The following is a 26,801-nucleotide window of genomic DNA, read 5'->3' as shown; positions in this document are numbered from 1 at the left end:
AACCAATAAGTTTGCCATGATAATAAAATGATTTATTGTCTGCATATTTTGTAAGTTACATTCATTCTGAAAAAATAGTAAAGTTTCTTCAGATATTTTTTTATATATAAGGAATAGTTCCATCATCAAAGCTACAAACAACCAAATGTAGAATAACCAGTGACTTTAGACATCAAACAAGAAAAGGGACTGTGTTTTTCTTTGTATGCTTTGGCAGTTCCAAAGTATTGCATTCAAAACACCACTAAAAATATGGGATACATTTCTGGTTCTAATATAAATTGTATATTGTGAACTATTAAAAATGTGAGTAAAAAGGAAAGATGCTGTCGAAGGTCAAAAAATTTGTAATACTTTTTTTAATTTATTTTCTCTGATTGGCAAGCTGTTATTAAAAAACACTCTTTTGCTCAGTAGTAAACTTCAGATTTTTTTATAATGCAGTTTTAGACCCTTCGTACATTCTTTTCCTCACATTTTCACACTTGTTTATGAAGCTGTCTGCACATGTATCCATCTTATCATACAGTCTTATCTGACTTTGTACCACACCTAAAATAAGCCAATTAATTAGTAATGATGGGCTCTTTTCAGCAGTGCGCTCTTTTTCAAATGAATTTATTGAAGTAAAGGATTTACAGCATATGGACTCACAGACTTCTTATGATTTTAACTGGCATCCATATGTACAGCTTTCAGTAGAGAACTCTAGAGTAGTATTTACAATGTAAATATCAACTTTTATTACATAAGAAACAAATATATCACAACTTTCACTTCACAACATATTTGTTCTGGTTTGATGACTAAAGTCGTCTCTTTGAAATACTATGTGGAACTCAAAAATAACGTGTTCTTGTTGTAGACTTTACCAGGTGCCTTTCAGAGGTCCTGAAATGCAAAGGAGAAATATGCTTTAAAAATCATTTTGGTAAGCAATTGCATCATGAGGTATATAAAAGCAGACAGGAGACAAGAATTAACAATGGTAAAAAACAGCTACTGTGTTTAGGACTGAGAAGGGGCTCTTCGCAGGAGCTTGATGGTCATTACAACTGGCAGACAAGGTTGTAGGACCAAGAATAAAGGCTGAAGATTTATTGTAAAATTGTTACTGCACATTGTCCTACAGTGCTAAACAGCTCACTTTGAAAATATCTGTATCCTTCAGACAGATTGAATTCAGGCTGCTTGATAAAGACTCTGTCAAGAACTGGGCACTATGATAAAATGACCAATAACAGCCAATATTAAGTAAACTTTTCATCTATAGGGAGATCTGCATCAGCAGTACAGTCGATAAAAAAGGAAAGGACCAAAAATATTTCCAAGTGAATATGATCAACCCACTGCATAATCCAGAAGCAGATATTTTTTGAATAATATTTTCCATTAAGATTCTTTTCTGAATCCCATCAAATAGAAATAATTCTGTTCCTTCAAGCATAAGCCATTATTGTTCTTTCTAATATTTGGGACCTTTGGAGGAATAGCCAAATTTGTGGAAAAGAAAAGAAAATTTTCTTTCATTCTATGAACTAAATAACAGTTTGGAGAAAAATTTTTTTTATTTCCCTGAAAACATTATCTTCAGAATTATAGTTTTCATCTTGTAGCTCTGACATAGCTGAATGGCAAAAAATAACACCCAAAACAACAACAACAAAACTATCAACAATTTCTTAATACAATTTTAAGAATAACAAGCCTGATAAGTTTTTACATTACCCTTTCAATTTTATGTCCCTGCAAGTGCTGTGATGTAAAAGGATTTACGTGTAAGTAAATCAAAGAAATGTTTGTGAATGAGCTTTGAAAAATAGTAACAGCTAAATGGAAAACAGTAACTGCAATATTTGCCTGCCCAGCGATCCATCTACACCACATTTCAGATGGGAGCCAAGAACTTCCTTAATGCTTAGGGTTCACATTGCTGATTCTCTTAGTTCTAGGGGCAACTGAGGTAGATGATGTTAAACAAAATGGGTAGCTTTTTTTTTTTTTTAATTAAAAGAAGTGTCACTGAGCTTGTTCTCTGAAGAAATAATAATCTTTATAATTAAAGATGAGTCAATTCTGATTTTATGCCACAGTGCATACAGGTTGAAACACCCAAGTGAGTTAGGTACATTATTAACAGTGCCATTTAATCAGGAACTTTCAATAACAGCAATCATGGGATAGTTTAATTATTCTTATTAAAATGATTATTATATTCACACATAATCCCTATAGAAAGAAGTAGCATTTTTTGGAACATGGCTTTTTCTGCTTTTCTGATGTGCCACATTTCATGTATGACTGATCTCGCTTTATGGGTAAAGTTAGCTAACAGCATAAGGAAAGAAAATCTGGGCATACCAGGGGGAGGTGGCTCAGCAGCTCATCTACAGAAACATCATCATAGTTTTCTGAAAAGGAAGGTTCAAGAATTTCTGCTTCATCACGAAGTTTAGAGGGGTTTAGCTCTTCCTGGCTGTTGTGGATCAAAAACAAGTTTTATTGGCTTCAGAAGAAAAAGCAAACAAGAAGCAAAGCCTTGTTCTGACTTTATCTATTGTACATTTTGTTAAACTTATACAGAAGTGTTATGAATAACATGAATTAGCACATTTAGAAGAGGTGAAGAGACAAGATATTTAGAAGAGGTTGTCTGAGTGAATATACAAGAGAATAAGCCCTAAAATACTGGTACTTCTCACCTATACTGGTTAGGACATATGATGTTTTGGGGACTTCTAAATTTTTTGTATTTACTTAAAGATAGATTTTCATCAAATAGTGTGTTTCCCTTAAAATAAATAAATAAATAAATAAAAATTTGTTGATGTTCCATAGCTCTGTGATTTCTTCCTTAAGAGGCTTTTTTTACACATAAAATCAATTTAAGAATATGTCAGAAGCTTTTTAAGATTACTAGATGCTATCTCCTCTTTATTCTTTTACTCTAATCTGATTGTAGCCTCTGTTTCAGAATTGAAGAAAATGTTGTATGTATTTGAAAGTCATCTTATAAACTATGTTAAAAAGTCATTAATGTTCATTGTCATTTGTTTGTCTTCTTTCCATATGTATATATAAGTGGTCATAAATTTTTTATGTTTAGTACTATACAGCTATGGAAAAAATATATTTTCTTTATTGTAGTACCTTCTTTTTCCAGTTAAAACTGAGTTTAAATATTTCTTCACAGCCATTTGCTTCCGAAAGCGGCTGTAGTTGTCGGTGAAGACAGCATCAGAGTGGCGTTTGACAGGACTGTCCTGGGAACTGGCAACATACAACAATCATGAAGGAAAAATTAATAGATAATAACAGTTTAAAAGAAGATAGTATTAAATAAGTAAAATAAACTTTACAATGTTGAGCTAAATAAAATCTAATTTTCATTTCGGCTTTCATTTACAGCTATGACTTTGGATCTTTCTGCACTTGAAAAGTCATTGCCTCTATTGCTTTATTTGTATCGTAATATCAAGGACCGATCTGTCAATTCTCAATGACTTCCAGAGCTCCTGTCATAGGAGGTCTGCAGGATAAAGTGGCTGTGCAAGAATTTTACAATTTTGTCCTATGTGTTCTCATAGCCCCCATTACTCTTTTTAATAAACCGACTTTATTCTGTTTTCTTTCATGTGCTTATATACATTTTAGTCCAATACCAAGATGAAGACTAGTTTAAGTCAGAGTAACCTCTTAAAAGGCCTGGTCTCTGTTCACATTTAACTCAGTGAGGACTGAGCCTGCCTCTGAGGAAAGGGAGAGCGTAACATTACATATATAGCTGCAAATGTTTGTTTTAAGAAAGTATCAGAAGACAAAACACAATTTGTGAAATCCAGACTTGAAGGTATATTTTTCATGCATGGTCTTGGGACACCTCAGGGTGTTCTGATTTCAGTGATCTGTTACTTTATAACATACGAGAAACTGGCCCTATAAGTTCTGGAACAAAGGCAGCATTGACATAAATAGGTCAAAATGGAGGACCTAATTTTCACTCAGCTTTTAAGCAGTAAGTAGGCACTAATAGGAACTGTCATATTAGTTCAGACCAAAGTACCTTATTATTCTGTTCCCAAGAGTGCCCAATAGCTGCTGCCTAGGGATATTGAAAGAAAGAGAAGTACAGAGTGATCCTTCTCAGCACCCTGAGACCATTCGTTCATGAGCTCCCTGCTCTGAAAATTGCATCCAGACCCCTTGCCTACAGATTTGCCTCATTCTTTTTTGAATCCTTCTACAATGCAGATCTCCCAAAGTGCTCTGGCAATGGTTTCTACAGCAGCAAAAATATCATCCCTTTTTGCTGTCACTGTAAACCAGTTGTTTCTTAACTTCATTGAATATCCCCCTGTTGTTACATAAGTAATGAGTAATCATTCAGCTTTTGTTTGCTTTTTCCAGTCATTCACCAAGCCAGTAAAATCATTATCAAAAAAAAAAAAAGGCAAATTTGGCATGGCAATCATTATACTATTACCAATATTTATTAACAGCTATGTGCAGTGCCTGTTGCTATATCCCTCACAGGTGTATCAGAAATAAATAGTAAAGTATGCATTCAGTAACAAAACCCACTAAGTTATCATATAGGATTTTTGACTCCCCCATTATTATACCAGTTGCCCTTTCATTACCTCTAAATTACAAAAATGAGAACTTAGGTGCAGAAGGGTGAAAAATTGCCAATGAAGCCAGCTAGGAAAAAACTCTACCTAATGCAAGTGTCACCTCACCTAACTCGTTTTCTAATAAGCGAATGCAGATATCTCTTCACAGCAAGTTTAGCCAAAAGATGGCTGTAGACACTGGTGAAAATTCCATCAGCATGCCTTGCATTTCTGAAATGGACAATAAATAAACTCTACAATACAACCTGGGTTTATATCATTTTGATAATGTTCATTTTGTAAACATACTGCTTTCCTTAAGTTATCTCTTGTACATATTAAATTAAGCTAGTTTCATAAAACATCTTCCAGATTTTCACAATATGTATATATATTTTTACCCTTCCTGGGAAGTGAATGAACTCATCATGCCAGAAAGGCAATGCAATCAACATTTCTGCAGACATTCCTACTGCTACAAGTATTCAACCAGAGGGCGTGTTCTTTTTTCAATACTTGATTCTTCCTTTCCTATATTTGTTTGAAAAATGTAACAGATCTTTTGACATAATTCAAGCAATGCATCACCATTTGCATTTATGACAATAAAGAAACTCACCTATCAATAATTCTGGACAGATCAAAATAGAATTTCTCATTTTCAGGTAGTGTGTTCTGCAAAATGTCTGATTCAGACTTTAAAGACCCATGGGCACGGTCAGGTTCACTGGCTGCATCAAATGGCATTCTGTTTCCCAATCTGTTGTAGAAGAAAACCACATGAAGTGCAGTTGACTGAGGATATGCAACATTTCATTGTAACTTAGCATTCTGTTTTGTGGTAAAATGCACCTCTACCTACTTCTTTAATCTGTAAGCCATTTTAAAGTAGTCTGGATAAAACAAAAATCACTTTCAGGTTTAATCCATGCTCAGTGATAAAGTAACTAGCCTAACAGATCTCCTTTCTCTGTAATGCATGCATTTGAGAAATATGTTGTCATTGCACACAATTAACTCCAGTGAACAGTGCATAATGTATGGCAATTCCAGCTCAAGTGGCAAACACTTTTCATAACAGCTATATTTTATATGAACAAGGAATGAAATTGCCCACTTTTGCCAATGCAAAGTGAAAAGAGTTCCTGTAAAGTACTTACCTTCCAATTAAACACTGAAGTGCATATGAAACAGTTCTTAGGCCTCTTCTATAGGATGGCAAACACACCCTCCAGAACTTCAAACCAAATACGAAGTGCAGTCACGTAACTCTAATGCTTTTTTATTGTCCTCCTTTTAAATTAATTTACTAGTTGCAAGTTAAAAACTGTTCACAAACCTTTCAAATGTATCACTGCAAGTGCTCTGTATAAACCGATTTACATTTACTTCCCATTTTCGTAAACTGCTGTTTCTTATGATGTGTCATATTTTATCGAGGACAACCTGACTGAACAGCAGTAGTTTGGCATCACATGTTTTGTCTATCTGCTGTTGTGTTCTGTGGCAGCCTACCATTCCTATGGTAAACCCTTGTGTGTGGTGATGTGAAAAAAGCACATGTGAAAAATGAAAAAGATAAATTTCCTCGCGAGCTTACAGTTATAGCTATTAGTAAGACTTACATTGAGGCTTGTAAGACCTCTCTGGTTAAAATAAATAAATAAATAAATGAATGAATGAATAAAGTTGTTGCTGTGTAAAGCAAACTAACTCAAGTCTTGGAAATAAATCACTGTGCTGTATTCATATATCTCTTTTCTGCATTGTTTTCACACTTATTCACACAATTCCTCCAACCCACATGTGAAACACTATAACACCTGATTTAATTTAGTTAGATAACTAATAAAAACTTCAGCAATTCAAAACATGTAGCAGTACAAAACCTATATATTGATCCATACACGCCACATCCCCTCATTCATGTTTTGGGAATTTTTAATCTATTTATTTATTTATTTATTTACTTTTCTCCTATGGATGTCTATGCTTTTGAAAAGAAAAAAGACAGCAGTTCAGCTATCCACTTAGCCGACCTGTGGAAATGAAGGGGCTTTCCCACAAGAAAAGCAGAGTGTTTTGCTGGACACCCACTATTCCCTAGAGCACATTTCAGCATATATCCTCTACGCCTTTCACAAGTACAGCGGTCACCGCTACTCGGTTCATGGGGCGGCATTGTCAATGGTGCCTCTGAGGGTGCGTGCGTGCCTCGGGGGGCTTTTAAAGACGGGGCGAGACCGGGCTTCCCCAGCCACGTTTTATCAAAGCCTCAGCTCCGAGCGCGCCCCCGGTGACCTCTCGGGGTCCCATCCCCGAGCAAGGAGAGCAGCCCCCCAGCCGCCCCCGGTCCTTACCGCGGCACGGCAGGGAAGGCGGCCCCCCGGGGGGGCAGCGCCCTTGCCCGCCAGCAGAGAGCGCTGAGGAGGGCGAGGGCGAGGAGGAGCGGGGAGGCTCCGCGGTGCTCCATGGCCGCCACCTGCGGAGGGAAGAGCGCAGCCGTCACCGCACCGCTCCGCACTGCGCGGGGTCCGCGAGGGGAGAGGGATGCTGCCAGCAGCGGCGTCGACGGGGCGGGGGAGATGCCTGAGGGGAAGGGAGAGGAAGAAGCCCTCGAAGCTGCAGAGGGCAGTGGTTCCCGGGACGTAGCAGTTAAAGCTTAAATATATATGGTGTATGGTAAAGAAAGAAGGGCACCTCCCCGGCTAACCAGGGAGGTCAGAGCCACTCTCCGCCGCTTCTCTAAAGGGCCGGGAGGGCAGAAGGAGACTGGTGCCGGGGCCACCCTCCTCACCCGCTGGGAAGTTGCCGCTGCGGCGGAGGGAAAGTTACTCACGGAGCCGCGAGTCCGTCGGTGGGGCTGGCTGGGCTGGCAAGGGGCGCTGCGCTGCGCTGCGCTGCTGAGGACGGCGGCCTGCGCCCTGCCCCGCTGCCGGGCTGAGAGGCTGCAGGGGACGGCGGCGGAGGGCGAGGAGGACGAGGAGGAGGAGAAGAGGAGAGCTCCGTCCCGCCGCACGATCTGAGCTGCCCGCCGCTCCGCCGCGTTTTATAGCGTTTACACGTTTCTGCTTCCGAAGAAGCAATCACGTTACTGGGGAGACGTCACCCTTCCCAAGGGGACGGTCGCTTTGTTCAGGACAGTCAGAGACTTATATTTAATTCATGAGGAGACGCGCACCCTGCCTCCCCCCCTCATCCCCCTCTTCCATTATTTGATTTATATTAATGAGTTAGTTTTGCGGGGAGCAGGGCCCCGTCGGCAGCCTGATTCCTCCTCGCAAGGCAGGAGAGCAGGCGGCCAGCGGCGGCTCCGGGAGGGGGGAACTGGGAACCGCCACCACCGGGGCTCTTCCCTCCCCGCCGAGTCTCCCCCTTGCCCCTCCATCCCATAGCCGGCGCTTTTAGGCTCACCCGGTCCCTTTCTGCCCCCAGCAGGTCCCCATCCCCGCCGGGGTGCGTGCCCGGGGCGCGCCGTCGGATGATCTTATTTATTTATTTATTTATTATTTATTTATTTATTTATTCATCGATTGATTTATTTTAAGCGGGCTGTTCGCCAGCCTTTGCTTTTTCGTTGAAGCTGTGTGTGTTCCCGGGGAAAAAATCGCCCCCCCATAAGCAAGCACCCAGGGTGCTTGCGACGATTCGGCGGCTCCCAGCGCGGGCACTCCAGGGGCTAATTCCCAGGGGCTGGGGTCACTGCCACAGCCGAGGGTTTCGACATGGAGCTCTCCCTGCCTCAAAGAGATCCGTGGGCAGCGGGGAAAGAAACGCGGGGAAGGTGGGCGTGGGACCCGCGGGTTCCTGCGAGCACCTCTTCGGTGTCTCAACAAGCCCTGCCCTGAAGTACCTGCCAAAGAATCACGGCAAAAACTGGATCGAAAAACGCCATTACCCTCTGTCCTCGCCCCTCCCCACCTATTTTTCTTTGGGCTTTTCTATGCCTCTGGTCCTCCTGCTCGAAGTTAACGATTGTACCCAGTCCTTGCAGAGGGTTTCACTATTTCCCCTTACTTCTAACAAGTTTCTTTGTTTCATGTTTCGCTAAAGGTTAGGCAGGCTCAATGGCGAAGATTCTGCGATGCTTAATCACATTTTCTAATCCAGTTACATAAAAATTAAGCGAATTAGATTAAAAATGCCTGGAAATTTGTTTCTCGGATGACAGCCGTGACTAAAACCAGAGTTCCTGCAGTAGTCTAATTTCAGGAAATTTTCCCCTTGTTACTACATAACTAGAGGTCGAGGAAGCAATTCAGTTCTGGAATGGCGAGATGAGCATCAATAGCACCGTAATCCCCTCACCCCCGAAATATCCATCCAAGGTGTTTCGGCGCCGTGCTGCGTGCACGACCTGCTGGACTTCACCGAAGTGCCTGAGAGACGAGAAGGGAGGCGAAATCTGTCTCCCGGGTGTTGGAGAGCAGAACAGAGAAGCGGAGCTCTGCCCCTGCAAAGGCTGCGGCTGCTCAGCCTCCCGGCTGGGGGGAGCGGGCGGGGGGCTCAGGGCACTCCCCAGCCCCGCTCCTTCACCCCGTCACTGCCGAGGATGAGGCCGCGCTCTGCCATGGGAAAAGCCCAAGGGCAGCCGGAGCCGGAGGGAAAAAAAAAAAATTAAAAAAAATTGCCTTTCAGCTTGTTCATTTTAGCTGATGCAGGAGAGCGGGGCGTAGTGGCGGGCTGTGGGCCCTGGGAAGGAGGGAGAGAGCTGCGGGCTGCTCGCTCCTAAAGGGGTGCGGGAAAAGCAAGCCTGCTCTCAGTCGCTACGTACGTGCTGTATGGGAGGCTGCACAGAAGACGTGTATAGTTTTCACTGCCAAAAAAATGAGGATCACTGGTGCTTTTTTAGTACTTTTTAACCATACCATACCATACCATACCATACCATACCATACCATACCATACCATACCATACCCACTTATTTACTGTGGTAAATCTGGTTTGTCATATTTTTTTTTCCTTTTTGACAGACAATAAAAATTCACCTGTTCACCGGAACAGGTTGCCCAGAGAAGCTGTGGATGCCCCATCCCTGGAGGTGTTCAATGCCAGGTTGTATGGGGCTTTGGGCAACATGATCTAGTGGGTGGCATCCCTGACCATGGCAGGGGGGTTGAAACTACATGATCTTTAAGGTGTCTTCCAAGCCAAGCCATTCTATGATTGTATGCATAAAATAGATTGGAGAAGTGAGAAACATTCTGCACGGTTGGATAAAATGGCCTTCAGAACCACTCTATAGGTGGCAGTATTCCTGAAAAAAATATATAAATAAAAATAAATAAAATAAAATAAAATAAAATAAAATAAAATAAAATAAAATAAAATAAAATAAAATAAAATAAAATAAAATAAAAAACACACCTCTGTAGCCTCTTTTTCATGATTTAAGCTGTCTTTAGCATATTCACTCTTAGCATATCATCTATTTTTGCTATTCTATAGACAGAAAATTGAGTCACAGGGAGATCAAGTGGATTTCCCATGTTTATGCAGGAAATCTGTAGCAGAGCCTTGGAATGACCCCAGACACTTTTCAATTGCAATAACAATTGTGTTCCTTCAACACCCTGTTGTACTTGCCATCTCCTCCTCCTCAGGAATCAAAGTAAGCTGAAGAGGAGGAGATGCTACCTCCTTCTTTTTCCTTAGTTCTCCATCTCATTTCCCAAGATGATTTTCACAGAAGGAGGTTTTGAGATGACTGAGAAGGGTGTGGGGTGACAATCCAAATTCTAGTCACTTCCTTTTTTTTTTTTTTTTAATGACATACTGTATTAGTTCTGCATCATTTTGAGATGTTTTGACAGGAGCAAGTCATTAAAAAGAAAATAAGATCTTCATAGAGAAACAGATGGAGGAAAGCCTACTTTCTAAAATAGTCCTAAGTGAATGCTCTAAGATCTAGGCGAACTTACCCTTTTACAATGGCAAATCTTACTGTCCTCTACTGAAAGAAAGTCTATCCTTTCAGAAAAGTGTCCCTTGGACAACAATACCATGTGGTAGCTTCTTAATTAGAATATTTATTAATATAATAAGACATAGGCATATGTATATATAAATATATATAAAACATAGGCAACTTTCAGATAGTCAAGTATTTTGCAGTGGCTGTTGCAGGAATCCTGATGTATAACAGCCGCACATTGACTGAACGTTTATCTTTAGTTTATGTTATCAAGCATCTTATAGTTATTCTTCCTTCAAACTTTATTTTCCACTTAAAAAATCCAAGATTATGACTGTAAAATGTGCAATACTTAGGAAAGATGGAAACTCCATTATACATGATTGAACAATGAGGAGTAGAAGCTGTCTGAAAACTCATCTTACTTACCATTTGTATACAAACTTGTGTGTTGCATGTTGTAGATCAAGTATGATCTAAAATAGCTACCTCATTCTGGGGAAGGAGATTTGGAAGTTTTTAGTTTTGATAGTTACATTTGATTATTATTATTATTATTTTTAACATATAAAACTGCGCTGAAATTGATGGACTAAATAACTCTTCAAGCCAAATCCTAGGTAAACCTGCTTAATTCCACTGAGGACCCACTTAACATTTACCAGATTTATCATGTAATTGTGTTTAAAAAAAAAAAAAAAAGAGAGAGAGGGGGAGAGAGAGAGAGAGAGAGAGAGAAATTACATCAGCAGTAGAAATATAGTTTTACTGTTAAAGAAAAGAAAAGAAAAGAAAAGAAAAGAAAAGAAGAGAAGAGAAGAGAAGAGAAGAGAAGAGAAGAGAAGAGAAGAGAAGAGAAGAGAAGAGAAGAGAAGAGAAGAGAAGAGAAGAGAAGAGAAGAGAAGAGAAGAGAAGAGAAGAGAAGAGAAGAGAAGAGAAGAGAAGAGAAGAGAAGAGAAGAGAAGAGAAAGAAAAGAAAAGAAAAGAAAAGAAAAGAAAAGAAAAGAAAAGAAAAGAAAAGAAAAGAAAAGAAAAGAAAAGAAAAGAAAAGAAAAGAAAAGAAAAGAAAAGAAAAGAAAAGAAAAGAAAAGAAAAGAAAAGAAAAGAAAAGAAAAGAAAAGAAAAGAAAAGAAAAGAAAAGAAAAGAAAAGAAAAGAAAAGAAAAGAAAAGAAAAGAAAAGAAAAGAAAAGAAAAGAAAAGAAAAGAAAAGAAAAGAAAAGAAAAGAAAAGAAAAGAAAAGAAAAGAAAAGAAAAAAGAAAAGGACAGTTGTCTAAGAGCTTGCATATTATATCAGAAAAAGAAATTACTGACTCATGAGCTCTGCCTCACGAATCATTGGGTCTGCAGAATCTCCCTTGTGCATTACAGCTCATGTTCCTGTAGACGAGTTCAGAAACTCTGCCTTTGATCCCATAGCCATATAACATTGATCCATGAGTTTTTAGAGCTTATAGAGCAGATTGATGGAGCACTACCATTCAGCTTTTCTGATTTCCACAAAAGAGATAACAGAAGAAATGTCAAGAAACTGTGCAGGCAGAATAAATGATTAAAATCAAAAGTAATACACTAATCTGCTCTTTTCTAACCCTTAAAAAACATGAGTGGCAGAACCCCCAGTTTATTCTCTCAGCATCGTTACCTTGCTTGGTCCCACTTTCCTGTAAACACTTATATTCCTCAACACCACCCGGTTCGAAAAAATGGATGGGGTCACATGCTGAAACTTGTCCCAGCTTCACTCTCTTTGACTTGTCCCAGCTTCACTCTTTGCAGATATCTCTGAATGCTTCTCTGGATAAATAAGAAAAATATTATTTCATTCTTTTAGATAAGTTTTATTTCAAAAGGACAGTTCCCATTCAATCATACCTTTATCATGAGTCAGTTTTACAACTCAGAAATGTGATAGTATATAGAATAAAACACTGACAAATATTTTGCAATTGAAAACTCATGACTTCCCTCCTGCAACAGAAACATTCATTGAAAGAGTGCTTGTGTCCTCAGTTCCCAGATCATAAGGAGATTACGCAAGCAGAACAGGGAAGCCTTCATTTCCTCTCATGCTCATCTTAAGTCCTGCTCTCAGGTCATAAGTGTGTATCCTCAAAGCAGAGCGACTGATTAACTGTAGTAAACTACTGCAACAAGTAAACTATAGTAACTATAGTAACAAATATGCTTACTCTGTACAACACTTGTACAAGTTTATCCTGTTCCAGGTGATGCCTTTGCATTATGACTCTGTGTGGGTTAACAGTTTTCAAAATCAGTTTTCAAAATCATTGGAACATTTGGATTACATTCATTACTTCTGAACACTCTTCTACCTCTTGCATTAGTAGTCCTGAAAAGCCATTCAAACAGACTTCTTTTCAATTAACATATTGAGCATGCTTGATTAAAACTGCCTGGTGGATACCATGATGAGCAAAAGGCATGTTGGAGACCTGTTGAATACAATAGTATTCCCAGGGGTCTTCTTCCCTTGTCTGTCATTCCATCTAGAAAAACTGTTATTGCTTGTAGTTTGATTTCATATATGCTGTTCCTCACTCCAAAATGCTATCTCAGCTTTTTATAACAGCTCAGAAATGTTTGGGGTAGATATTGTGATCTCCAGTTGTTTATGCTGTTTGGCGTGTGTTTGAACTACTGGTTCTTGTTTGGTTCATGGTATGCATCTATCCTAGAAGCGTCTATCCAAACTCCTTCTCGTTCTTTAAAGAGGATATGATGTTTTTGCCAACCCTCTCTCAATGTTGGACACGTGTTCTACACTCATTCCCCACGAAGATCTGTGACTATACAAGCTTTAACAGTAGCTTTAACATTTCTGGCTTTCTTTCAAAACAATCTCCTTTTAATGTTTCAGCCTAAATTGTTTGAATGATTTAATTTACCTCAAAACCTGGCATAGTATGTGGTAACACAAAGCTTGTCAGGAAGGCAGAGTAGTTTGTGGTCTGGTCATGTTGTGTGTTCTTTGTTTTTAACTAGCTATCTGAAATACGTCCTATTCATATATATATATATATATATATATATATACACACACATATATATAACTCTCTTGTAAACTTCAACTTTCAGAAAAGGATCAAATGATATTTTAATCACCAGAAATATGATTCCCCTCACTGCAGCTACCCCAGCCCATTCCTCTTCTCTGAAAATCTAAAATTACCTCTGTATATGTCATGAATGTGTCTCCAAAATGCTACAAAATTCAGATTCAGCTTCTCATCCATACGCAGCTAACTCAAAACAACACTCTTTGATTTCGTAGAGTTTAGAGATTTTTTTTTTCTATAAATTGATTTGTCTGTACAAAACTGGATTTTCTACAGTAAACCTTTGAAAAATCACTTTATTTTAATGATATTTTGACATACGTCAGTTTAGAGCTGGATATTAAGAACTACTTTTCAGGCTTATGTTCCAACATTTTCCTCATGCTTTCCTGCTTGTCACCTGTATTATATGATGTCCTTTTGCTTCTAACTGTACAAATCAATACAAAATGGAAAAAAATAAGTCCATAATCCCTTCAGGTTACTTGTTCAAAGTAAAACCCAAATAACAGCACCACATTGGAGCTCATAAGGCAGAGGAAAATCCAGAGAGCAAAGGATTGTCAGGGACATGTTATCTTACTCTAAATCACTGTTGCCTCTAACCTTCTGAAGTAGGTCTGTAAGTTCATCAGAAGCTTCATGAACAAACTATTGATGCTACTGGCTTGGAACACATCTCCAGATGCAGCACAGCTGTTGAAAGTAACTTTGCCTTCCTTCTTGCTTCCTATGCTAAATGAAAAAAAAATAATAAATAAATAAATAAGACAAGAAATATCACAGAATTTAGTCCATTTGTAACTAAATGATTGGAGACTTTCATGGGCTGAATAGAACGACACCTGTGGGATGACTGGGATGCTTCTCTGATTTTGCATAGATTGCATTTCCTGTGTCTAGTACAAAATCCTGGTTCTAGACTGTGTACATGGCCAAATTCCTTCTGTATTCCCCAGTGAATATTGTTATTATTGCACTGTCTGGAAGCTTGTGGGAGCAGACATATCATCTTGGGATACAGAAAAACCCATGTCAGTTGTGTTGGAAGGCACATTTTAAGATGCTAATTATGCCAGGATAACTTTATCCCTTGAACTGACCTAATCATCACAAGTTCTTTATTTACTGAGCTGAAAAAAGCAACAATCTAAAAGCTACGGCAGAAAAAAAAAAAAAAAAAAAAGAGAGAGAGAGAAAAATAAGCTAAAAATGCTTCAGTCTCAAGCAATTACCACTATTGTCTTTATGGAAAAAGAGCTGAGAGAAGTTTTCTAAAATTGTCCATGTGCATAAAGGGCATAGTGTAACGTGCTGTCTCTGAGCACTATTCTAAGCCTAGTGTACGTGATAATGGCTGAGAAAATCTACATTCATATTTAGTTTCCATAAAGAAGTCATATAGAAAGAAGAAAGTATCAACCTACAGTTTACTGTCCTTACACGTACTGATATAAAATATATAATTTGGACTCAACTGCTTTCAATATTAGTTAAGGAAGAACCGTATTATTGTTCATGGACAGGAGAGATACACTTCCAACATAGCTTATCATTTAGTTCGACTCCACAGGTCACTGGAACAAATAATAAACTCCTACATTTTGTTAAATTTGCTTCTTGGCCAATACATCAATGGCTCATTATTCTTTTTGTCCTAAGTAAAGCATGAAGAACATTCCAGTGAATGTAACACCACAGTCAATATATTCCACTTTATTAAGTACACATAAATAGATGATCTAATACCAATAGGATTTTAAGGGATTTGGGGAGGCTGTGGAGATCATCACAGAGATAGAAAAGATTGATAGGACAGCAACACTTTTGATAGCCATCATGCGTACCGTCATCATATGCGTGATGCGTGTATCATTACATTCAACTTTTTTTTTTTAAGTTAACAGATGAATAAAAGTGTTTTCTTCAGAAACTAATGAAACATTCAGCACCTGTGCTAAAAGGACTGACACTTTTCAGTTCTATTGAATGATATTAAAAAGTTGCTAGCTGTTGGTTAGTGACAAGTTGAACATAAACCTTGGACCTTAGCACTTTAAATTTGCTAAATGTCATACTCAAATTATAATAAAGTCTGAATTTATAAATTATCAATCTAGATGTAAATCTTGTTCCTGGTGACTATTGGTAAATCATGCAGTTACATCAATAGCTGCTCATTAAAAACAAATGTATTTCTACTACAACTTTATTTCAGCATGTAACTAGATTAATATATATACATATTTTTAATTTCATGGCAGCAGTTTTTTTTCCTATTATCTTTAAGTATTATTGTATCTCTCCAAGTCACATATAATTGTTTTGTTTTATTTAAACCATTTTCTGTTTCAATAGAAAAAAATATTTCAGTGCTGATTTGAATCCTCTGTAGATACATGTAAAGAATTCCAGTGAAATTCTCTACAACCATGTCTTCCAGTGTGTTATCAACTGCATCGCTATTCTTTGGTGACACATTGACCCATTCTGACATTGCTCAAAGAAAAGACACAAATGAGAAACACTGTTATTCAAACTTGCACTTACTGTTTATTCATAGAAGCCATTTTCTCTCATTCATCTGAGCACTCCATGCACGTGTTCAGCAAGTGTATCACGAGATGAGTAGCCACAGACAATTCTAGAGTATTTCTGAAAATTATCTGGAATTAACTAGAAGATAACTAGAGCAACAGGCAGGATGATCCATATAGGATGTGGAAAAGAACTTTGTGTTCATTGCCTTCGTGAGAAAGGACTGATCTGTAAGTACTTTGGAGGCTACTTTTATCAGCATCATTGCACTATATAGCCTTCTCAATGTTTTTTTTAATGACACAAAATTATGTTTTATTATGGAGTGGTTTAGAGTTCCATTTTTTATTTTATTTTATTTTTTTCCCCTAGGAAAATTTGAATATAGGTATTGATGAAATCTTGAGGCACAGGTGAAGATTTCTTGTAGGTCCCTATAGACCTACGAGACCTTTTTTTTAAGACAGTAAATCCTTCTGAAGTAAGGAGATAAGGAGACACCAGGAAGAATATGAGGTTGTTCTGGCTCATTTGTGTTGCAGAAAGCCTCTTAATTGTTCATTGGCTCAGAACTGGGTTTTATTGACCATTACTAGCTGAGAAACTTAATTTAAATCAAACTCAAGTGTTCTGCAACAAAAGAATGGGCCACGCTGATAATATGGAGATATGTAATGATTTAACCAATCTGATTGGTTCAATATTCTGAAAGTGAACTTTTTGTAGTAAAGGTTAAAATGCTCCTATCAACAAATAAAACAAAATCATCTGTCTGTTTTTATTGTCAAGGATGCTAAACTTGAACTAATTGGATATCCACAGAGAACTTAAGTTGACTGCCATGAAACACCAACCAGTGCAAATTGTGTTAGTGATTTACAAAGGTGTAACTTTTGTTGTTTTTGTTGATGGAGGAATCAGCTTGATGTTGATTGAAGGCATAAGGGAGCTATGGAAGATTTAACTTGCAGACTTGAACTCAGAAAACCTTTCCGCAGAGGCTCATTCTTCATTCTTTATCTACTGCCATTTGCATGATAATAAATAAATAAATAAATAATAAAAATGTTATTACCAGCAAAAACTCTTAGGCTAAGGACATAGTTTACAAAATCATGCTAAGCAGTTAGAAGCTTCATGTAACTAAACATTGTGTGTGGAAAGGACAACAAAGTTCACCTGTCACAGGTATACTTTCTTACTCTTCTTCCAAAAGATATTCTCGGTTTGCTTCCAGTTGCACCAATTCATGTGGGAGAATAAAATAACATTTAATTCTCTATTGACGTTACTCAATGAGTATTGACATTTTTAACACTGAGTTCAAAGAAAGCCTTCAGAATGAAGAGGTAACAGAACAGTTGACTCAAGCAGGTTTATCCTACTCTCAGCTCTTGGAAGATATAGGTGTCAGATAACACCAAGGTGAGTGGTGTAGTCAACATGTTGGAGGGAAGGGATGCCAACCACAGGGACCTCAACAGACTTGGCAGATAGGCCCATGCAAATCTCATAAAATTCAACAAATCCAAGTGCAAAGTCCTGCACCTGGGTTGGGGCAATCCCAAACATGAATAAAAAATACCATGAGTGGATTGAGAGCAGCCCTGAGGAGAAGGACTTGGGGGTATTTGTGGAAAAAAGACACAGAATGTGAGCCAGCAGAGCACACTTGCATCCCAGAAAGCCAATCATATCCTGGGCTACATCAAAAGAAGTGACCAGCAGGTCAAGGAAGGTGATTATCCCCCTCTATTCCATTCTCATGAGACACCCAACTAGAATACTTTGTTCAGCTCTAGATCCCCCAGCATAAGAAAGACATAGACCTGTTAGAGAATGTCCAGAGGATGGCCAAAAAGATGATCAGAGGGCTTGAGCACCTGTCCTACGAAGACACGCTGAGGGAGATGGGGTTGTTAAGTTTAGAGAAGTGAAGGCTCCAGGGAGATGTTTTAGTGCTCTTCCAATACTAAAAAAGGGTCTACAGGAAAGACAGGGAGGGATTATATTAGGGAGTGTAATGATAGGACAAGGGGTCATGGTTTTAAGAGAGGGTAGATTTAGATTAGATATTAGGAAGAAATTCTCTACTATGAGTGTGGCGAGGCACAGGGACAGGGTTCCCAGAGGATCTGTGGATGCCTCATCTCTGGAAGTGTTCAAGGCCAGGTTGGATGGGGCTTTGAGCATCATAACTGATAGCATGAACTGAGGCCAAATCCATAGCCCTATCTTGGCCTCTGTTCCCTGACCCATGACACTTCATTCAGAGTTTAATGGCTCAGAAAGCTCATACTCAGAACAACCTGTGGTCCTGTGGCGCTGTTGCCCATGAGTGAGAAATGTTAAGGATCAGCCTTTCCTGAGAACAAACAAGTGCATCTCCCCTCTCGGCTTGACTGACAATTACTTATCTAAGAGAAATTCCCTGATTTTCTACTTGAGAGCTGAATATCTTTTTCATGCTTAACTTAGTCATCTTTTAGTCCTAGCTATCTATTATGTATACTACCTGGTTAAAAAAAAAAAAAAAAAAGTGTACTCATCTTGTTTCATAAAATTCTGCTTGCAGACTTCGTGCACAAAGTATGATATGCTAATAAAAGTTCCCTAATAGTGGAAAGGTTACAAGGTCGCTCAGCAATGAATGTCATGTACAAATTTAAGAATCTGAAAATAAATCATTAACAGAAGTCACCAAAACAATTCCAGATTCCTTTCTGCCTCATCTTCCTGTCAGCTTAAGACAAAGGTGAATCCAAAGTGAGATCTCTTGGGATCTACCACAATAAAAGGCATTTTGTCAATTCCTTAGGTAGTCTAGAGGCAGAAGAGATTGGCGGCAATGTTTCTCTAAGTCTGTAAGAGATTGTCCTGCTGGGGACTCTTTGTCTTCAGACAGTCTTGATTACAAGCAAGATTAACGCAATGTTGGCCTCAACTGCCAGAGGAGACTGATTTCCCGATTCCAGAACTGTCTTTGCTCAGTTTTGTTTTCCAACCCCACTTCTACAACACCCCACACCACACCAAATGGTGCCCAGAAGTATCTGTAAAAACTTCTCTTTACTCTTTCCTGATGTTTCCCATTTCATAGGCACATCATCTAGATAGGCAAGATGAGATGATGAGGTATTCTGCAAAAAAAACATCGCTGTCAACAGAAGTGCTGAGACTCGAGCAAAGATGTGATTCAGGATTTCCTAGCACTACATCAAATAACAGATAGGAGTGGCCAACGAGTGATTCACCATGCCCTCCATGGTCAGTCCCTCATGTGTCTTCACAAGGACATAAGGATCACCATTACATTCTCACAGAACATTTTATGTGCTCAAGAAATGACTGGGGAGGTGAGATGAGCAGAGTAGGCATCTGTTTTCACAAAGAGGAATCTTTCAACAAAGAGAAATCACTTAGCAAATACAAAATATGCTCTTAAATTAGGCACTAGAATGGTGTGGCATATGGAATTATATTCTGATTCAACAGTTATTAAGCATATGAGTAATCTCTCTGCAGTGAATAATAAAGCAATAGAGATTAAATCATCAATGGTCAGTCAATGCATTCAGAGAATTAAGGTAATTGTGAAGCAATATGTTTTTCTGGATTGATCTTGGATAGCAAGACCCTCACTTGTATGACTAGCTTACCCCATTTGCAAATATACCTCTAAAGAACAGCAATATATAACATGGTATAACTTTCATATTCTTTTGATTCACCATTTTGATTACTAATAACTGAACAGTTAACCTTGAAAGTCTTTTTATCAGTAATAACTCAGATTTTGAGTACAATGTCAAGCTAAGAAAGATTGCCTGAAACATTCTCAGTCTGTTTTTATATCTTTTGTAATGTCCAAAACTGGAAGAAACCTTATAATCATCTAGCCATTCAGTGTCTTACAGATGCTTTGAAAGAAGCAGAAACACCTGCTTATATCCTCTGTGATCCTAGTAAATGCTTTTAAATGTATTTAAGGATATCTAGGATATCTCTGTGCAATGCTAACAATTTATCTGAAAATGTGTCAAAGAATATGTAACACTTGTGAATTGTCTTATGTGAAGATTTTGATTTGCTATTGTCCTTATCATTGCACTCCAAAGCTCTCCTCATCTAAAACCAAAAAGTGGGCAATAGATACCTGTTGAATAGGTGGATGAAATGTCAGTTCTAGAAGGAGATATAGGGCATGTTATTTACTTTCTGACTCCATACCTTTTATTAAAACAGAAACTGATAAATGTTCTGTACCCATAAAATGTCTGTGAGAGGGCATGTAGATGCATGGGCCTTGTTACAGGTTAGGGAACACCGAATCAGGAGAAACCCTTTCAGGCATATTTCAAGAACACTATTAGGACAATAAACACAATCACACTTTCACTAACTTTGCAAAGTCATAAATCAGCTATTCTCTAACTGATTTATATTAGTAGAAGCCCATCTTTACCTACACTGAGCTTTCTCAGTCCTTCTTTCTCTCTTCAATATTTCTAGTTTTACTGGGAATATTTCTGTCCTAGAACAGGTTCCTTCAAGTGAAAGAGATTAAAATCTACAAATGCCTAACTTTAATGCTTCAGGAATAATTTTTTGTTGTTGTTGTTGTTTGTTTGTTTGTTTTAAGTTCATATATTTCAGTCATGGTTAGATGCAGTAGGAATGTGTTAGTGTTCAACTTCCTTTTCAGAAGTGATTCAATGTCTAGGAGCACTATCACCTTTAGAAGAGTTTATTTAATATTTATATAAGCACTCAAACATCTATATATTTCTTGAGCATGTGGGAATTTTTATGAGTCAGTTTTATGCTACTCAAAATTTTCAAAAGTATCAGCATCATGGATTAGTGTATTGTAGATTTATAAGAATTTTGCAAGGCAATTCTGAGTTTCACTAAATGATACCTGTTATTCAGTATGGACAAAAAGGTGTTTGTCTTTTTCATGACATCTACTTGAGGGATTAAAGGGGAAAAAAAAAAAGACAAAAAAAAAAACACAAAAAAAACATGCTTTGATGCTGGCAAACTAGTGCTGGAGAGCTTATCTCATACAACCCAATCAATTCATCGGAGTGATTCTCTGGATAACAAAGTCATCTTTTCTGTTACTTGGCAGAACAACAAAAGAATGGGATAGACCTGTGTACTTTTATACTTGATCCATAGAGAGAGAGATGGAACTTACTATGGAACTAAATAGATGAGCACTGAATGAGAAAAAACAAATTTTACTACCCATCTAGTAATTATCTTGTAATCTAAAAGAAGTTATTCCCTCCTCCAAAAATAACTTCAAAAGGTCACCAAGATATACAGCACAGGAGCAGAGCATAGTCATAGAATGAGTCTCTCCCATTCTTTGCTTCAATGGAGCTCTAATTTGCTTCAAGTCAAGCCCTGGACTGGTCAGCCCTGAGGTTGAAGTTTCATGCTGTTTCAGTGCACATCTGATCGTTGGCAACTTCTCCATGTATGTCCAAAAGAACGCAACTTACTGCCAGCTGTGATATGCACTCTTGTCTGTTTGAAACAAGAGGGTGGCATCAGCTGTCCTGTGTAGTCATCAATATGCCATTGTAAACTAGTGGATTGATGTTGATGCAGATCATCCCTGAACAAGATATGGATGATTTCACATTCCAGTGCCTTTCCATACTGTCTGTACACACAAGACAGTTATGTCCTAAATTAGCAAATCCAATTTCTTGCTATCTTGGGGACATCACTTTGTGTAGCCCCTTTCACAATTAATTGTCTCTTATTTGAAATAACTCCTTGATCTAAAATTGTGCAATTGCTCTTTCTCAGCCCTCAAAGCACAGTCGCTTGATTTTGCTACTTAACAGATGAAAAAAAAACGTCTCTTTTGAAGAATGTCACAGAGAAAGCAGACAGGAAACATGTTTGTAGAATTAACTCCATGATCCAGTCCATGCCTATCAGACACTGCAACCCTCATGCAGTTACATTGTCATAAATCTGATGGGAGCCAAAAGCTTCCATAAAAAATTAAAAAGAGAAATGAGACACACAAACCAGATTCCTCTGTCGAGTTGTGTCCGCAGACTCTAAACTGTTTGGAAGCAAAAGCACAGGATGAGATACAGCCACCACTTATCATAGTGAGACCAGAGATCCTCAGTGGGGTCACTGGTCCAATTTCTAATATTCTGCTCTCTGCTTTGTGAACTTGTATCAGCAGTGTTTTCTCTATTCTGCTCTGAACTTGACAGATGTAAATTTTCAACTACTGTTTTCTTTCTATTTTTTTCCAGAAGCTGCACTGCATCAGAGACATCACCTAATTTTATCAAGTGCCTATAGGTCAGGGATCTGGCATGTGTCATTTCATCTCTGAGAGGTTATTTCCAGTAAATGGGGTTTTCAGTTTATGCTTAAGAATGAATGTTGAGATGACTCAAAAACTTCATGGTAAATTGCAACTGAACTTTAAAAATTTAATTTGGCAAGGATTCTGCAAGCTCAGTGTTTTATAGTACGAAAATCAGTAGCTGTCTGAAGAGGTGATCAAAAATTCTTCAGTAAGGAAAGGTCAAGAAATATAGCAAAAGCTACTTTTGTAAATACGTTGGAACATAACTAGTCTCAGACAGAGCTGGTAAGTTTTGTCTTCTGTATGAAGCTAGAACTGGAGCAATATTTGTTGTGCATATTGGCAGTAATAAACAGGTTTTTTTATGAAAAGAATTAGCTCTCTTCACTTCAGGACAGAAGGTCAGGATATCTAGAGGATGATTGGAGTTTTGCATACCTCACCTTGTGTGATTCTGGTCATATCCTTTAATCACTGCCTCTCACCATTAAAAAGTATTATATGCAAAACTGTTGTAAAGTTTAATTCATTGCTTGTAAATGCTTTGAAATAAGAAAAAATACATTTTTTTTTTTAGAAATCAACTTTTCCTCCCAGTATTTTAAATTAAAACCAAAGGTATAAAAGACCACTACAATGAGCAATTATAATTTTTTGCTTATCAAACACCTGTTGATCCCTGAATCCTACAATTGAATTTGAAGTTTGATCATATGCAATGTGTTTTGGTCCTAGTTCAATTAAATGTGCATGAGCCCATTTTAGCATGAATTCTATAATGATTGCCCATGTGCTTAAAGCAAACATTTTCTCACTTTTTGGATTGAAGTCAAATTACTGGGAAAACACTGAATTTTAAATCTGTAATCACATTATTTGTAAGAGAAATTTATAGTGCTCATAAGTGGTGGAAAATCTGCTATATCATCTGATGACCACTCGTACTACAAAAATATTTAATTCCTGTTAGCATAAGTAAGCAAAGCAATTTCCTAATAATACCTGGTTTAGTTTCTACTTCTAATCTCTGGAAGGTGGTCTCATATGGCACATTCCAATGAGGACTTCATGTAAGATCATCAGCCATGGTCTGTCTCCTCACAGGGCAGAGGAGGGGCCAAGCCTTTATTCACACTCCCAACTATATCACCTTGAAGAATTAAAGATAATGCTCTTCCATTTAAAGCATTATTTTTATACAAGTCAACATATTTATCTTTCAAAAGAGAGAAAGAGAGAGAGAGAGGGAGAGAGAGAGATTGTAACATCTATCTTTATTTCACATTCTGAAGCCTCTAGAGAGCTTGCAAAACATTCATTTCAGACATTGCTTAAACTGGTATCTGACAGCCAAACTGACTATGCACCAAACAACCTGTGTTTTTAATCCCCCTAATCTGGGGGACATAAAAAATATTTTGATATCCAGTGCAGATTTCAGGAAGAAAAAAATACAGTACATTTAAGCTTCCCTTTCTATTGTTTACTAAATATAGTATAATAAAAGCAATAATGTGCTGTGGAAAGTTCTACTATAATGTAACGTGCATTTATAAACTGGGAGTAAAAAATCACTCATCTAAAATGATTTCTTTCAAGGAGTAAGCAATTTTGGCCTCCTGGGTACACACTGTAGGCCAAGTTGTCTCTTCAAACAGTCCACCAAACTCGGTAAGGAAAGGGAGCAGGCTTGGACTCTGCTCTTTGTAGGCATGTCAGAATAGGTGTCTTCACCTATTCTAGATCCAGCACACTGTGAAAGCCCTTGTGAATGCAATGAAATTCACCAGACTCAATAACTGTAAATGAAAAAAATATTATTAAGGAACAAAACAACACAGCTTTCTTTCTCCATAGCACTACTGTTTTAAGTCCATAGTCTGTGACCAGACAAATGCAGTTTTACAGTCTTATCAGTAAGTCTTCAGTGTACTAGAACCCATAGTGTCTGCAGTGAAACTATGTAAACGCTGTAAGTAGTTGTTCTAGCAATCACATACATCCCTCTAGAAGGGAAAATGTTGTACGCTAAAGATAAAGCAGCAAAAAAACAGTAAATAAATGCAAAACAATTTGACATTACAATAAAGAATAATTGTAGTTTATAATAACTAATGCTTGCAAGCTCAGGTTTTGTAACAATATTTGCAAGTGGAAAGGTATGGAGCTGGAAGATTGCAGTTAAGAGATCAGTAGTGGTGCTGCATGAGGGATGCTGAACTCTGTAGAGAGATGCATTCTGCTAGTCACCAAAAGCCTGCAAAGTAAAATACTAAACATTTTGCCTCTTCTAGAAAGCTGCTGAATCCTTGTCCCACCCAGAGGAAAGGTGAGGACTCAGGCTCTCTGCTGAAGCATAGGAGTCAGGGGTCCTGCAACTGGTAATTGCCCAACACTTTTAGGAATAAAAGACTTATTTCTAAGCAAGGAGAAGGACTGTTCTTCTACTTATGGAAATTCTCTTCCCTTTATTTGAACATGAAATACTTATCAGGAAACTGATATAATAAAACCTAAAACAGTCCCTATCTGCCTGTGCTATTTCTAAATCCTGAACTTCTCACATTGGTGCAATTAGCCTCTACTAAACGAGGGGTTAGCTTGACATAATATGTGTATAACAGTCAAGTTAACCTCAAGTAAATATTCCATCTTTATCTTAATATTCTAGCTAATTGTACAATCCCAGTATTCAGCTATAGATGTCTAAAATCTTGTGTTAGCGAAATACAACATTTCAGTGAATAACTTGCCAGGAAGAATTGAACTATGGTACAATCTGAGAAATACAATTTGAAATAAGGAAATGAGCAATCCCATAGCAAAACAGGTAACTTAATTAAAAAAGAAAAAAAATGTCATTTATGCAATGCTTATCTTGATAACCAGAACTAGAAAATGAAACATCAGGATTTCTGCTCTCATACAACCTTACTGGTTTTTAAAATGTTAAAATAACTACATGTTTTGCAGACTACAGACAGAAATATCTTTATAATTGTTACCAAGCATTTACTATGCCGTTCAAAACTTTTTACATGAAGCATAGTATATCTCACCATCTTTCCCATATTGTGGGGAATTTCATACAAACAGCCCTAATATGGAGTGTTTTAAGGTCCTTTACAGTAAGCAGAACAGGATACCTATTACCACGGACTGGACTGTGATGTTAAATCTCCTATGAGGTCTTTGTATAAAGTTTCTTCCTTAGAAGCTGTTCTGAGGTTACAGCACGAATTTGGTTAAATGGAGGTTTTCACTGAAAGTTTAATATACTTGGAAAAATGCATACAGCTAGAACATGTTTTTTGTTTGTTTGCTTGTTTTGTTTGTTTGTTTGTTTTTAAAGGAATAGAATAGTGAATTTTGCAGAAATCTGTATATGAGTAATTCCTAACATTATATTTCTCGAAGAAATTATCTTTTTTATTTTATTTATTTATTTATTTTTAATGCGGCAGCATTTTCTTTCCTCTAAAGTAAAAGATAAAATGGTTATAATACAGTGATAGAAATATGTAAGCATGTTGCAAGGCAGTAAATCAGAGCAGGCAACACAAAGACAAGTGATTCCTTGGACAGTGGGACATAGTGCTCTAAAAAATCAGCACTACCCGCCTCCTGGCAATGTACATCCCCTCTGCAATGTGTCACAGCAGCTGGAGACTTCTTAGAGATTTTCAGCATGCACAGAAAATTGAGACATTTGCGGTTCCTCCTAAAATGTCCATGTGCCTTTGCAACAAGGACCTGACTCAAGAGTCAGGGAACGCTTTTATGATGGTTTCATAGGCAGGAGGAGGGGTTTGTGTGGAGTGGCAGATGCGGAGGCTGTTGTTAGACCAGTGGAATTCGGGTCGACTTAAGCTGTTGGTGGTGCTTCCCACAAAGGTTGTGGTCGTGTTGGTGGGAGTGAGGGTGATCAGCTGACTGTTCATCTCCACAGGGAGGGGAGGGCACTGCAGAAAAGGGTGGAAGGTGGACCCACGGAAGCTTGACTTCCTGGGGAAAGAGTTGGCTTGCTCCAAGGAGGCTTGCCGCTGGAAGGTGAGGCTGGCCAGGCTGAGGTTGCTCCGACGTTCACAGCTGCTGTTACGGTAAAATCCAGTCCTGCCAGTAGTTTGGCTGTGGGAGGCAGGTCTGGACCGACGGCTGAAAGCTGAAGAGCTCCCCTGGGAAATGTGGGCACTAGCTCTGCGACGCGACAAGCAAGTGAACAAGGCCCAGATGACCCCTCCAATCACCAGTCCGATCACCATGGACACTGTGAAGGCTATTGTTATCTGTTCTGAAATACAGCA

At 38.2% G+C, this 26,801-nt stretch overlaps 2 protein-coding genes across 3 annotated transcripts in view; both read right to left on the bottom strand.

The window, feature by feature from the left end:
* Nucleotides 1-602: 602 nt before the first annotated feature.
* On the bottom strand, nucleotides 603-8,534 carry VIP (vasoactive intestinal peptide). 2 transcript variants are annotated; one of them, XM_080584811.1, is made up of 7 exons: nucleotides 7,453-8,534; nucleotides 6,974-7,095; nucleotides 5,233-5,373; nucleotides 4,740-4,844; nucleotides 3,151-3,270; nucleotides 2,362-2,476; nucleotides 603-891 (listed from the first exon to the last, which is right to left on the bottom strand). In XM_080584811.1, the coding sequence occupies exons 2-7, from the start codon at nucleotides 7,084-7,086 to the stop codon at nucleotides 883-885; spliced, it is 603 nt and encodes a 200-aa protein (XP_080440937.1). In that variant the 5' UTR covers nucleotides 7,087-7,095; nucleotides 7,453-8,534; the 3' UTR covers nucleotides 603-882. The 2 variants fall into 2 exon arrangements, with proteins under 2 accessions (XP_080440937.1, XP_080440938.1); XM_080584812.1 differs by lacking the exon at nucleotides 4,740-4,844 and having other exon boundaries at nucleotides 7,453-8,510.
* A 3,821-nt stretch (nucleotides 8,535-12,355) lies between these two features.
* Nucleotides 12,356-26,801, bottom strand: part of MYCT1 (MYC target 1) — a 38,002-nt gene continuing 23,556 nt past the window's right edge. Inside the window, exons 2-4 of the mRNA XM_080584397.1 lie at nucleotides 16,158-26,788; nucleotides 14,191-14,342; nucleotides 12,356-12,880 (exon numbers count right to left, since the gene is read on the bottom strand). Coding sequence (XP_080440523.1) covers nucleotides 26,256-26,788 — 533 coding nt within the window. The 3' untranslated portion in view covers nucleotides 12,356-12,880; nucleotides 14,191-14,342; nucleotides 16,158-26,255. The remainder of the gene's footprint in view (nucleotides 12,881-14,190; nucleotides 14,343-16,157; nucleotides 26,789-26,801) is intronic.

Source organism: Anser brachyrhynchus, assembly GCF_964034855.1.
Source record: "Anser brachyrhynchus genome assembly, chromosome: 3".
Taxonomy (NCBI): Eukaryota; Metazoa; Chordata; class Aves; order Anseriformes; family Anatidae; genus Anser; species Anser brachyrhynchus.
Note: the sequence above shows the minus strand (reverse complement) of the source record. Positions and strands in the feature narration are given on the sequence as shown.